Source organism: Mytilus trossulus, chromosome 9 (genome assembly GCF_036588685.1).
Source record: "Mytilus trossulus isolate FHL-02 chromosome 9, PNRI_Mtr1.1.1.hap1, whole genome shotgun sequence".
In the NCBI taxonomy this organism is placed as follows: Eukaryota; Metazoa; Mollusca; class Bivalvia; order Mytilida; family Mytilidae; genus Mytilus; species Mytilus trossulus.
In genome coordinates, this window is record NC_086381.1 from 13,172,791 (window position 1) to 13,185,810 (window position 13,020).

General features: G+C 32.3%; 1 protein-coding gene across 1 annotated transcript in view; it reads left to right on the top strand.

The window, feature by feature from the left end:
- The window catches only part of LOC134685166 (uncharacterized), a 70,567-nt gene that overhangs the window by 54,781 nt on the left and 2,766 nt on the right, over positions 1-13,020 (top strand). Inside the window, exons 7-12 of the mRNA XM_063544644.1 lie at positions 2,335-2,430; positions 3,549-3,692; positions 4,019-4,142; positions 4,916-4,991; positions 8,321-8,393; positions 9,427-9,552. Of these exons, the coding sequence (XP_063400714.1) occupies positions 2,335-2,430; positions 3,549-3,692; positions 4,019-4,142; positions 4,916-4,991; positions 8,321-8,393; positions 9,427-9,552 (639 nt within the window). The remainder of the gene's footprint in view (positions 1-2,334; positions 2,431-3,548; positions 3,693-4,018; positions 4,143-4,915; positions 4,992-8,320; positions 8,394-9,426; positions 9,553-13,020) is intronic.

Below are 13,020 nucleotides of genomic sequence, written 5' to 3' on the forward strand. Positions count from 1 at the left end.
TCTATTTTATTTTTACAAGAGTGGCCCCTTGACTAAGGTTAGTCCCTCATTTAAGGGATTCCTCATGTTGATGTGGGTGTGGTTGGGGGTCCAAGTGAAAAATAATGAATAGTACATTATACTTTAAATGATTGAATACTTATACATAAATAAAATTATGTTACAGCAAGTGTACATGTAATGTCATTAAATTAGTAAATAAACTACTATTTATTATATTCATGGTAGTACTGCATCATTGTCTTTGTCAATCAGCCATGCTTTTATTCTTATTCTGTGTAAGAACCTCCTTGCAATTGAAAAATCATTTGCCATGTTCACGTTTTTACAAGTCTGAGCAACAGAGGAATACAACACAAGTTCAATATCTAGCATGTTAAAACAATCTTGAGAGAAAACGATTTTGATTGGCTGATTAATTTGATCATGAGAAACACACAATTTGATTGGCTGAACACAATTTTCCTCCATTGTACACAGGTCAAAATCGGGAACAACAATATTTTTCGTGTAGATTTTCACCAAATCGTGTTTTAGAGGGGTTTTCAGGAACACGATCGTGCAATCGTGACAAAGGGTCAAAATCGTGCAGTACACGCCTAAATCGTGAAAGTTGGCAGGTATGACAAAGACTGTTCCCAAAAGGAAACCTGTTTGTCTTATCAAAGCGATATAGAAATATAGAGTATTTCCGAAAACCAGATAACTGAACCCAGTCGAACAGCTATGTTTTCAATCCGGAGTCACGATGTTGCATATATATATACCTTCTTCTTTCCGCATGTTTTCTTAGTTCTACGATAATTTCACTATTTTACTGTTCAATAAGCATCGTGAAAGGGATGTTTTCTTATTGTCCTGTGAGTCATTACAAGCCTGTGTTAGACGGTAACTTGTTCCTGAATCGCTTTTTACAAAAATATTTAATAAAAAACGAAATTTAAAATCTCGTAAATAAAAATCCCAATATCTAGTTTGATTTCCAATCTTCATTAAAAACTTATTGAAAAATATATTTTGATCAACACTATTAGAGGATGGCTTGGATTGAGATAAAATTTAATGTTCAAAGAAAGAGCCATATTGTCTAAAGGTCAACAGGAAGTTGAAAATTGAACAACCTAAAATAAATATTGTCAAATCTTATGATACATTTCTGTTGGCAATAATTCAAATATTATAATGGTTACCACAGAAAACATTTTCAAGACTACAAGTATGATTTCACAATAAGGCTTCATTAGAAAAACTGTATTGTTTCATACCATGAACATACATTTAAAGAAGAATCAAAGAAGTTTGTATTTGAACATATATATGAAGACTACTTCCTGTTTTACTTCTTGTATGAATGATCCTCCTTACGTGGGAGCACTTAACAAATGTACAAGTTTGTTAACATAAACATCAAAATGATTTGCTTTGCTTCATGGTATGATAATTTGATAAAAAAAAATCTGACTGGAACCAACATCAAGAACATATTAATTTCTGAATAAGGTTTAAATACAACTAATGTTCTCCAGCTGAGCCTATAGCTAGCAATATTCAAGGTAATTTATACAATCCCGGTTATTGCGCTAAAGTGCCCTTTCAGAAACTAGCACCCTTCTGCCCTGAGATTTAAGCTGGAACACTGTTAGTAAGTATATACTAAGTAATTTTCAGTTTTGTTTTATTTTTGTATAAATATTAGTGGGCTCCTAGAATTTAAAGCGGGCCCCTGAAAAAAATATCTTAGGGGCCCAGCTGGCCCCTAGAGAAAAACAATTAAGTTTAGTCCCTGCTATCCTGTATCACATGATAGTTTTGGATTAAAGTAGTTTCAAGTCAAATCAACTTCAATCTTAGTACATAATATATTTGGCTTTTGGTGGATAGCTATCTCATGTGAAGTCAAACATATTTTCTTATATATTTTAATTACTATATATAAAAAAGAAGATGTGGTATGATTGCCAATTAGACATCTATCCACAAAAGACCAAAATGACACAAACATTAACAACTATAGGTCACTGTATGGCCTTCAACAAAGAGCAAAGCCCATACCGCATAGCCAGCTATAAAAGGCCCATACAATACAATGTAAAACAATTCAAACGAGAAAACTAACGGCCTTATTTAAGTAAAAAAATGTTCATATTATGAAGAACTCTCGAATCATTGATGCAGATATAATGTCATCTACTGAAAAAATAAAAGTACATCTATAATAAAAAATACTAATAATTGATAAATCAAATACCTCTTGTTAATTTAAATACAGCTAATGATGTTTGATAACTTTTTCAAGTAAATGTTTAAAAAAATGAACTGTTTATTTACTTCCAGGAAAAGATGAAAATGATAAAAGATAAATGTGAAAGTGGAGAAGATGCTGATGTTCAAGCTGAGATGGATTTCATTTTGACTTCAAATACAAGTGTGGTAAGAGTCAATAAATAACATAGCGAAGAACAGTTTACTTACAAAAATGTTTAGGAGAAGGTAAGTGTAAGTTTTTCAGTGAATTTTACAAATCAGCTAATGGTGATAATTAAGTATTATTGTAAAATGGCAAAAAATCTAAGGCATTAAGGTAGCACAATACAAAGATTTTTTTACTTCCAATCACTAACCTTTGAAATGCTGTAACTTTCTTATGAATGCATAGAAAATAAAAAAAGAGGTATATATAGATAGATAAAAGATTAATCTTTTAAATGAATGCAATATTTTTATTATGCAATCATTATGTTATTAATTATTATGTAATAAGTTGCAAAATCTGTGTAAGTTCACTTGAATGAATTTAGCTCTATCATCTCTTTAACTATACAGACAATTTTAACGAAATCTTAATCGACACATCATTGGCTTCAAAAGGGTGTCTCAGATTGTCTCTATGGTATTCCATTCTCTCATAAATCTCTAATTAGTGTAAACATCCTAACCACATAAAAGAAGATAATGTTTAATTAGCTGTAAAATTTGTTATATACATTCTATCTGAAATCTGAGACACCCTTTTGTAGATAATGGCCATAGGAACAACATATAATAAAATCAACCCTCTAGGGATACCTATGCAGAAGCTAATTTCATTTGAAAGTGGAAATTTTGTGAAAATTATTTTAGACACAGTTATCATTATAATTGGTTACATAACTGTTGCATAATACTAACAATGCATTAATTAAAGAGTAATCAGATAGCTATCCAAAACTACCACTTTTATAAATTTTCAAGCATTATTAAGAAAGTTACAGCATTTTAAAACTTGGGAGATGGAGTTATAAAATCTTTGTATTGTGCTACCTTAAACAAAACAATCTCAAGTTTATATGCAATGGAAGGACATGAAACATTTTCAAGTAATTGTTTAGTGTCTCAATCGATTTTTTTTATGTCTTTGACTAAGAGTGATTGTTTTTCAAATGATAGTTTGTCAATTCACACAAAATTGAGGTCACTGGGAGTAAAAATGCATGATAATAACTTTAAACATGCTGATTTTTAAACTGTAATATTTTAGAAACTTTTAAGATAATAATTTTTTTTTGCAGATAGAAATGTTGTGTAAAGAAGTGTGTGTTGCAGACATGTCTGAGACTGCCATGGCAACAGCTTGTAATCAGATACAACAGCTAGATAGAATGATTTCTCATAGTAACTGTACAGTTTTGTTGTCAGCTTTATTACTGCAGAAGGTATATTGAAAGACCTTAAGATACAGTTTTGATCCCGCAGTGATTTTTTACGAAAATTTGCATAATAGCTATTTTTCACCTAGTAGTTAATTCAAATATTCAATTGTGTGCTACTTTAAAATCTATATGGCATCAAAATTTCAATTATTTTTTTTTACGTTTTTATCCTTTGGAAAGCATACTTTTTTGTTTCAACTGAATTTGAAAATGAAATGTTTCTTGTCTGTTTCTTTATTGTCTTAATAATTGCATATTTCTGAAAGTAAAAAATGCTTTGAAGACATTCGCTTCAAAATTTCTTTTTCTATCATAATTACTTTTTTCAGGTTATAGAAATGAACCAAAGTGCATCAAGAATGTTAACAGGAGTAGTTGCCATGGTGACAGAATCGTTTTCTAAACCTTTAATTGAAGGAGTACTTGTTCCTGCTTTTGAATATCATCAGTTTGGTTAGTTAATATTATTACATGTGTGAATCAAGTAATTTTTTGGCTTTGCTGTAGTGGAGGGTGTATTAAATTTTATCCCTGTGTGTTTATCTATATGTACATCCTGAATGGTTTTCATTGTCTAACTTTAGTTTGCCTCAACTCAATATTATGAAACTTGTACACTATGCTTGTTAATTCTACCACCAATAGAGATCAAGATCAAATTTGGGTGGTGTTACTTTATGGTTTTGTAGTTATGCTCCTTTATAACCTTATATGTAAGCTGCGGCATCATCTGTCTCAAAGACACATTCTCCATTTATTTTAATCATATATTGCATATAATTAAACCAACCCTCTGAGAAATAAGCATCAGTTATTACAATTATTGAGATATATGTACAAAATCAAAAGCACAGAAGACACATCACAATAGGTTCTTGCTAAACAAATGTATAGTAGCACTTTTTGCACTTGTAATAAAGACTAATTTTAATATGTATGTTTGATTTCATCAGTGGTGCTAGCATTAACTTTTGTATAAAACATGTAGGAAGGTAGAAAAGCTGAACAATCCATATTTTCTATATTCACCTTATAATCAGCAGTTATTAGCTTTAAATAACTTGAGAATTATTTTTTTTTAATTTTCATGATTAGGTGATTCAGTTATGCATTTGTTAGATGTCAGCTGTACCTAAAATCTGTGGTATTTTACAATGCAATACATGAAAATATGCAAAAATACTTAACCTCCTAATGATAATGGCCGATTCATTATTTTACAACAGGAATATATCAAGCTGACCTTATAATTAAAGTATGCAAGGAGATATTTAATAATACAGACAAGTTATATTTTCTGGAGTAAGTATTAATTTAAAGCCCCAGTCACACTAGATCATGATCACACTACCCTCACTGTGATCTAAAACAAATTCAGATGGTTGTGAGCTCCCAGTATGAGCATCATGAAATTGGAAAATTTCGTTTCTTTCACAGTGCTACTATGTTCTCATTATGCTTCTACAAAGATCCCACTAATTATTATACAACGTTTTTACCAGGCTTATTCTGCAACCTCACTACAATTATCATGATCTTTCAAAGCTCATCACCTCCTCACTACAATCAAACTAAGATTTATCAGATTGCAGCACGATGTTACCACGCTTCTACTGTGATTATAGCAAGCTCTTACCACGACACGATCATACCACATTTATACTGCGATTTTAATATGCTCTCAGCAATATATCATCAACATCTCGTTCCATTTAAATAATGCATCATTCTGCTATTTCTCATTGATACGTAGAGTTTCTCCGAAACAATAGTCATGCAACCAAAATCTACCAGAACTCATGAGCGTAGTGGTAGGGGTAGAGGCAGAGGTAGAGGGAGATCTGATAGTAACAAATCCTGATCCAGTAGATATGTCGGATCAACCAATCCAACCTCAATCACAAACTATTGCTTGTCCATCAAGATTAAATGATGATGCTTTAGTGAACAATAGTAGGGATGACACAGATGTGTCAAGCATGGTCGAGCCATTAGAGAAAAAGACAACAGGTTCAAAATACGTACAGGCAAACAAAACCTGGAGAGCTTTTATATCTTTTACAATTATGTAACAATAAGCATGATGATCTTAGTATTTAACGTAGTCAGGTCGTAAGAACAGCATGATGAGGATGGCATGAGCATGCTTAAATCAAATGATGGTCTTGAACAGCTTGGTATTAATGTGGTATATTCGTAGTGGAAGGGTGGTTGGGTCGAGGTGTGAAACTGTTGGTTGTAAGGAGGTTGTAGTAAAGTACCTGAGGGATCGTAGCGCAGTCTCCCCGACCATAATCACGCTCTCACTACGATGGAACAGCAACCTTTGCCATCTTACTGTGCTTCCACTGCGCTTCACTACAAACTGTTTTCGCCACAACCACACTACAATTGTTTTGAACATGTTCAGAGTTGGCCACGCTCATCACAATCATGAAGACCTCACCAGGACGGTGCTAGGACCTTACTGAAATTTGAGGACTGCACTACGATTGTCAAATTTTCATTTTTTTCACAGATCATAGTGTGATTGTGGCCTAGTTGGTCTATGATATAAGGATGTTTCAAAAATAACAAGCTTTTCAAAAGTTTTTTTTGTCCTTTAACATATTTGAAATAGAGAGAAACAGACATAATGATAATTTATTTCTTTTTTTGCCCCATTCATAGGCATTATGTTTCCTGGTCTGTGCCTCCCTTTGTCCATCCAAATTTCTTTGTCTATCCATCTGTCAATCCATCTAATCTTTGTCGATCCATCTGTCCTGCTTCAGTTTAAAGTTGTTGGTCAAGGTAGTTTTTGATGAAGCTGAAGTCTAATCAACTTGAAACTTAATACACATGTTCCCTATGATATGATCTTTCTAATTTCAATGCCAATTTAGAATTTTCATGGTCCACTGAACATAGAAAAAGGTTGTGCGGATAGTGCATCCATGTACTATGGACACTTTCTTGTTTTTGTAAAGTTATTCTTAGCTCTTTTATCTTGTTCAGGTTTAATAAATAATGAAACTTCTGGACTTCACATTATGTAATGTCACTGTTTTTATACGTCCGTCAAAATTTTGACGGGACATATTATGGTATACAAATGTCCGGTGTCTGTCCGTCTGTCTGTCTGTCCGTCCGTATGTCTGGCGTAAACATGTTGCACAATAACTTGAGAACGACTTATCCAAATTTCATGAAACTTTACATAGTTGTTTCCTATGATGATCAAATGATCTGTATACTTTTTTGTGAAAATAAGATTAAAACTTTTTGAGTTACGGCACTTTGTAACTAAAACAGGGGGTGTTTTTTCACATGTCGCACCGTATTTCAAAAACGATTCTTGATTATGGCTTAAAACTTTAAATACTTCTTAGTTATATTAATCTTAATATCTGTATACTTTTTCGTGATGATTCAAAATTTAATTTTTGAGTTATTGAGTATTTTGTAAAAAAGGGGGAGGTTTTTTTTATATGTCACACTATATCTCAAAAAGGATTTATGATTATTGCTTAAAACTGTACACATGTCTTTGTTTTATTAATCTTAAGATCTGTATACTTTTTGGTGATGATTCAAAATTTCATTTTTGAGTTATTGAGTATTTTATAAAAAAAAAGGGGGGGGGGGGTTACATGTTGTGCCGTATCTCAAAAACAATTTATGACTATTGCTTAAAACTTTACACACTTCTTTGTTATATTAATCTAAAGATCTGTATACTTTTTGGTGATGATTTAAAACTTAATTTTGAGTTATTGAGTATTTTGTTAAACAGGGGATTTTTTTTTACATTTCGCGCCGTATCTCAAAAACAAATTATGATTATTGCTTAAAACTTTACACATGTCTTTGTTTTATTATTCTTAAGATCTGTATACTTTTTGGTGATGATTCAAAATTTCATTTTTGAGTTATTGAGTATTTTATAAAAAAAGGGGGGGGGGTTACATGTTGTGCCGTATCTCAAAATCAATTTATGATTATTGCTTAAAACTTTACACACTTCTTTGTTATATTAATCTAAAGATCTGTATACTTTTTGGTGATGATTTAAAACTTTATTTTGAGTTATTGAGTATTTTGTTAAACAGGGGAGTTTTTTTTACATGTCGCGCCGTATCTCAAAAACAATTTATGATTATTGCTTAAAACTTTACACACTTCTTTGTTATATTAATCTAAAGATCTGTATACTTTTTGGTGATGATTTAAAACTTTATTTTGGAGTTATTGAGTATTTTGTTAAACAGGGGAGTTTTTTTTACATGTCGCGCCGTATCTCAAAAACAATTTATGATTATTGCTTAAAACTTTGCACACTTCTTTGTTATATTAATCTAAAGATCTGTATACTTTTTGGTTTTGATTTAAAATTTTATTTTAGTGATATTTAGTTTTTTGTAAAAAAAAAAACAGGGTTTGGGGTTTCACATGTCCTGCTGTGTCTCAAAAACAATATATGGTTATTGCTTAAAACTTTCTCAGAAACTATTTATGATAATTGCATAAAACTTCCACACAAGACGTCGGGCGTATCATGCGCTCATGGCGCAGCTATTTTGTTCTTGACTAATATACATTGTTAATTTAATTGTTACTTTTTTAAATAATAAAGTATGTTCTTTTTTCAGGCAGATGTTGAAAAAGCCTATAGATATTACAGATAATCATATTTCTGTTTTACATGCTTTGTTTGAAGGCAAGGTAATTATTTGTTATTTGGTTTTCTTTAATGCAAGCCTCTCTGACCCAAACCTTGTGCTGTTATTAGTAGAACTTCATAAGAAAATCACCAAATTAAAATTTTAAAATGCACCTCATGTAAAGCTACACATGGTTACTTTACAAATTGTCTTTATTTAAAAGCCACTCATACATTAAAATGAGGAATAAAACAGTAAAAATAATTTGTTTATTTAAGTGTCACATATTGATTGAAATAAGAATTATTCATACACAATATACTAACATAATAAAACAACCATTCTAATGCAATCATTTTGTAACGATACTTTTCATTGAACATTGACAAATATTTTAAGGGGTTAGATTCCACGTTCTACCAGTCCATAACTAAGAAAGCCACCATTTTGAATTTCATTTTTTTTTTGGGTATGTTATTTCAAAAATAAACAAGATAGTCATATTTTTAGTCTCAAAACCTTCTTTTTGTCCCTATTTAAACCATTCTAAAAATACGTTAAGTATTCATTTTTGACATCAAGAGTATACATATGACGTCACATTGTTTAGATGCTGAAGAAGATGCAACAGTTTTGCGGACTTTTTCATTTATGCCATTTTTTACCAAAATATTTATTAAATGACATTTATTTTAAAATGTGGCATTAGAATGGAGATAACTGTATTGTATTTTAAGCTTGGCCTTCGTAAAACTTGATTTTACTGTCGCAAATATCCGTTTACCTATCTCCGCTCCGCGTCGCTAGGTAAACTCAATTTGCGACAGTAAAATCTACGTTTTACGAAGGCCAAGCTTAAAATACAATACAGTTATCTCCTAAATATCCAGCAGTGATATCCAGCCAAAAATCTGGCTTAGGAAACACCATATTGATGAGACTATCTAATGTCAATGAACTTGGTACAAGAACAAAATAGAGTAGTGTTACAATTCTTTTCAAGAACTTTCTGATAATTGAAATTGTTTACATTATCTTTTCACATTGCACTCAAATGTCATGAGTTAATACATTTGATATTCCGTTAATTTCAGGTAGACATCAGTGAAAGCTTACTTTTGACAGTATTGGAAACTTTTAAAATATATGGATGTAAGCTTGAGAAAAATTTAAAGTTTGGAAAGTTAATTGTTGCATTGGTCAACAAATATGGTGCTCAGGTAAGGCCTTTAAAACATTCGGTAGGCATTAATACATTGTTTGGTTTAAGACAGACTTAAACAGATGATTCTTTTAAGTTCTTATTTTAAACCATTTTAAAAGTCATTAAATGTAGCAGGCATCCCTTTTTAGCTCACCTGGCCCAAAGAGCCAAGTGAGCTTTTCTCATCACTTGGCGTCCTTCGTCCTTTGTCGTCGTCCGTCGTCGTCCTGCGTTAACTTTTACAAAAATCTTCTCCTCTTAAACTACTGGGCCAAATTTAACCAAACTAAGCCACAATCATCATTGGGGTATCTAGTTTAAAAAATGTGTCCAGTGACCCAGCCAACCAACCAAGATGGCTGCCATGGCTAAAAATAGAACATAGGGGTAAAATGCAGTTTTTGGCTTATAACTCAAAAACCAAAGCATTTAGAGCAAATCTGACGGGGTCAAATTGTTTATCAGGTTAAAATTTATCTGCCCTGAAATTTTCAGATGGATCCAACATTCCGTTGTTAGGTTGCTGCCCCTGAATTGGTAATTTTAAGGAAATTTTGCTGTTTTTGGTTATTATCTTGAATATTATTATAGATAGAGATAAACTGTAAACAGCAATATTGTTCAGCAAAGTAAGATCTACAAATAAGTCAACAATGATCAAAATGGTCAGTTGACCATTTTAGGAGTTATTGCCCTTAATATTCAATTTTTAGCACACCTGGCATAGCCATGTGAGCTTATGCCATCACTTGGCGTTTGTCGTTGTCTGTCGTCGTCGTCTGTCATCGTAAACTATTTCAAGAATCTTCTCTGAAACTACTAGGCCAAATACTTTCAAACTTTAACTGAATGTATCTTTGGGTATCTAGTTTATAGATTGTATCCGAAGTTTTGATCTATCAACAAACATGGTCGCCATTGCTAAAAATAGAACATAGGGGTCAAATGCAGTTTTTGGCTTATATCTCAAAAACGAAAGCATTTAGAGCAAATCTGACATGGGGCAAAATGTTCATCAGGTCAAGATCTATCCGCCCTGAAATTTTCAGATGAATCAAACAACCCATTGTTGGGTTGCTGCCACTTAACTGGTAATTTTAAGGAAATTTTGCAGTTTTTGGAAAGTTAATTGCCATCACTTGGCGTTTGTCGTTGTCTGTCGTCGTCATCTGTCATCGTCGTCATCTGTCGTCGTAAACTATTTCAAGAATCTTCTCTGAAACTACTAGGCCAAATACTTTCAAACTTTAACTGAAAGTTCCTTAGGGTATCTAGTTTATAGATTGTATCCGAAGTTTTGATCTATCAACAAACATGGTCGCCATTGCTAAAAATAGAACATAGGGGTCAAATGCAGTTTTTGGCTTATATCTCAAAAACGAAAGCATTTAGAGCAAATCTGACATGGGGCAAAATGTTCATCAGGTCAAGATCTATCCGCCCTGAAATTTTCAGATGAATCAAACAACCCATTGTTGGGTTGCTGCCACTTAACTGGTAATTTTAAGGAAATTTTGCAGTTTTTGGTCATTATCTTGAATATTATTATAGATAAAGATAAACTGTAAACAGCAAAAATGATCAACAAAGTAAGATCTACAAATAAGTAAATATGACCAAAATTGTCAATTGACCTCTTAAGGGGTTATTGTCCTTTAATGACAATTTTTCACAATTTGTTCATCATATTTGCTAACTTTAATAAATCTTCTTCTCTAAAACTACTCAACCAAATTCAACCAAACTTCAACTGAATGATCAGTAGGGTGTATAAAATTAAGTTTGTGTTTTATTTTCTATTTCGTCAAAAAACATGGCTGTCATGGCTAAAAATAGAACACAGGTTAAAATGCAGTTTTTGGCTTATATCTCAAAAACTCCAGCATTTAGAGCAAATATGACAAGAAGTTAAAGTATTTATTAGGTCAAGGTCTACCTGTCCTGAAATTTTCAGCTGAATCAGGGAACTGGTTTTGCAGGTATAATGCCCCTGAATTGATGATTTTAAAGAAATTTTGCAGTTTTTGGTTATTATCTTGATTATTATTATAGATACAGATAAACTGTTAATAGCAAAAATGTTAAGCAAAGTAAGATCTACAAATAAGTCAATTTGACCAAAATTGTCAATTGACCCCTTAAGGAGTTATTGCCCTTTAAAGACTTTTTTTTCACAATTTCACTTTAAAAAATCTTCTCCTTTGAAACTGCTGTATCAATTTCAGCCAAACTTAGGCTAAATGAGTTTCAGAGTATCTGGTATACATTTTATATTTTATTTCCTTGTATGTCAAGAAACATAGCTCCTATGGCTAAAATAGAACATAGGAGAAAATGATTTTTTATGCCCCACCTATGATAGTAGAGGGGCATTATGTTTACTGGTCTGTGCCTCCGTTCGTTCGTCTGTTCATCTGTGCCTCCGTTCGTTCATCCGTTCGTCTGTTCGTCCGTTTGTTCGTCCCGCTTCAGGTTAAAGTTTTTGGTCGAGGTAGTTTTTGATGAAGTTGAAGTCCAATCAATTTGAAACTTAGTACACATGTTCCCTATGATATGATCTTTCTAATTTTAATGTCAAATTAAAGTATTGACCCTAATTTCATGGTCCACTGAACAAAGAAAAGATAGTGTGAAGCTCAGGTTTAAGTTTTTGGTCAAGGTAGTTTTTGATGAAGTTGAAGTCCAATCAACTTGAAACTTAGTACACATGTTAACTATGATATGATCTTTCTAATTTTAATGCTAAATTAAAGTATTGACCCCAATTTCATGGTCCACTGAACAAAGAATAAGATAGTGTGAAGCTCAGGTTAAAGTTTTTGGTCAAGGCAGTTTTTGATGAAGTTGAAGTCCAATCAACTTGAAACTTAGTACACATGTTAACTATGATATGATCTTTCTAATTTTAATGCCAAATTAAAGTATTGACCCCAATTTCATGGTCCACTGAACATAGAAAATGTAAGTGCGAGTGGGGCATCTGTGTACTATGGACACATTCTTGTTTTTGTTTTGTTTTTGAAGAAAATAGGACGATTCAAAGATCATTTAAATAAATTGAAAAGCCAAAATAATCATTGATGAGAGATTTAACCAAAAAAATTTAGGTGAGTGATTCAGGCTCTTGAGAGCCTCTTGTTAACCATTTCTCGTAAATCTTAGTAATCTTTTAGAAAAATCTTCTCCTCTGAAACTACTGGGCCAAATTAATTGAACTTGGCCACAATCATCTTTGGGGTATCTAGTTTAAAATATATGTCCATTAACTCGGCCAACCAACCAAGATGGCCGTCATGGCTAAAAATAGAACATGGGGGTAAATTGCAGTTTTTTTGCGCCCGTATTATGGTATACCGTTGTCCGTCCGTCCGTCTGTCCGTCCATCCGTGGTCCACACTTCTGACAATAACTCAAAAACACTTTCACCAATTTCCATGAAACTTAAGTGAATTGTTTATATCTACTGACGCAAGCTCCCTTTGGT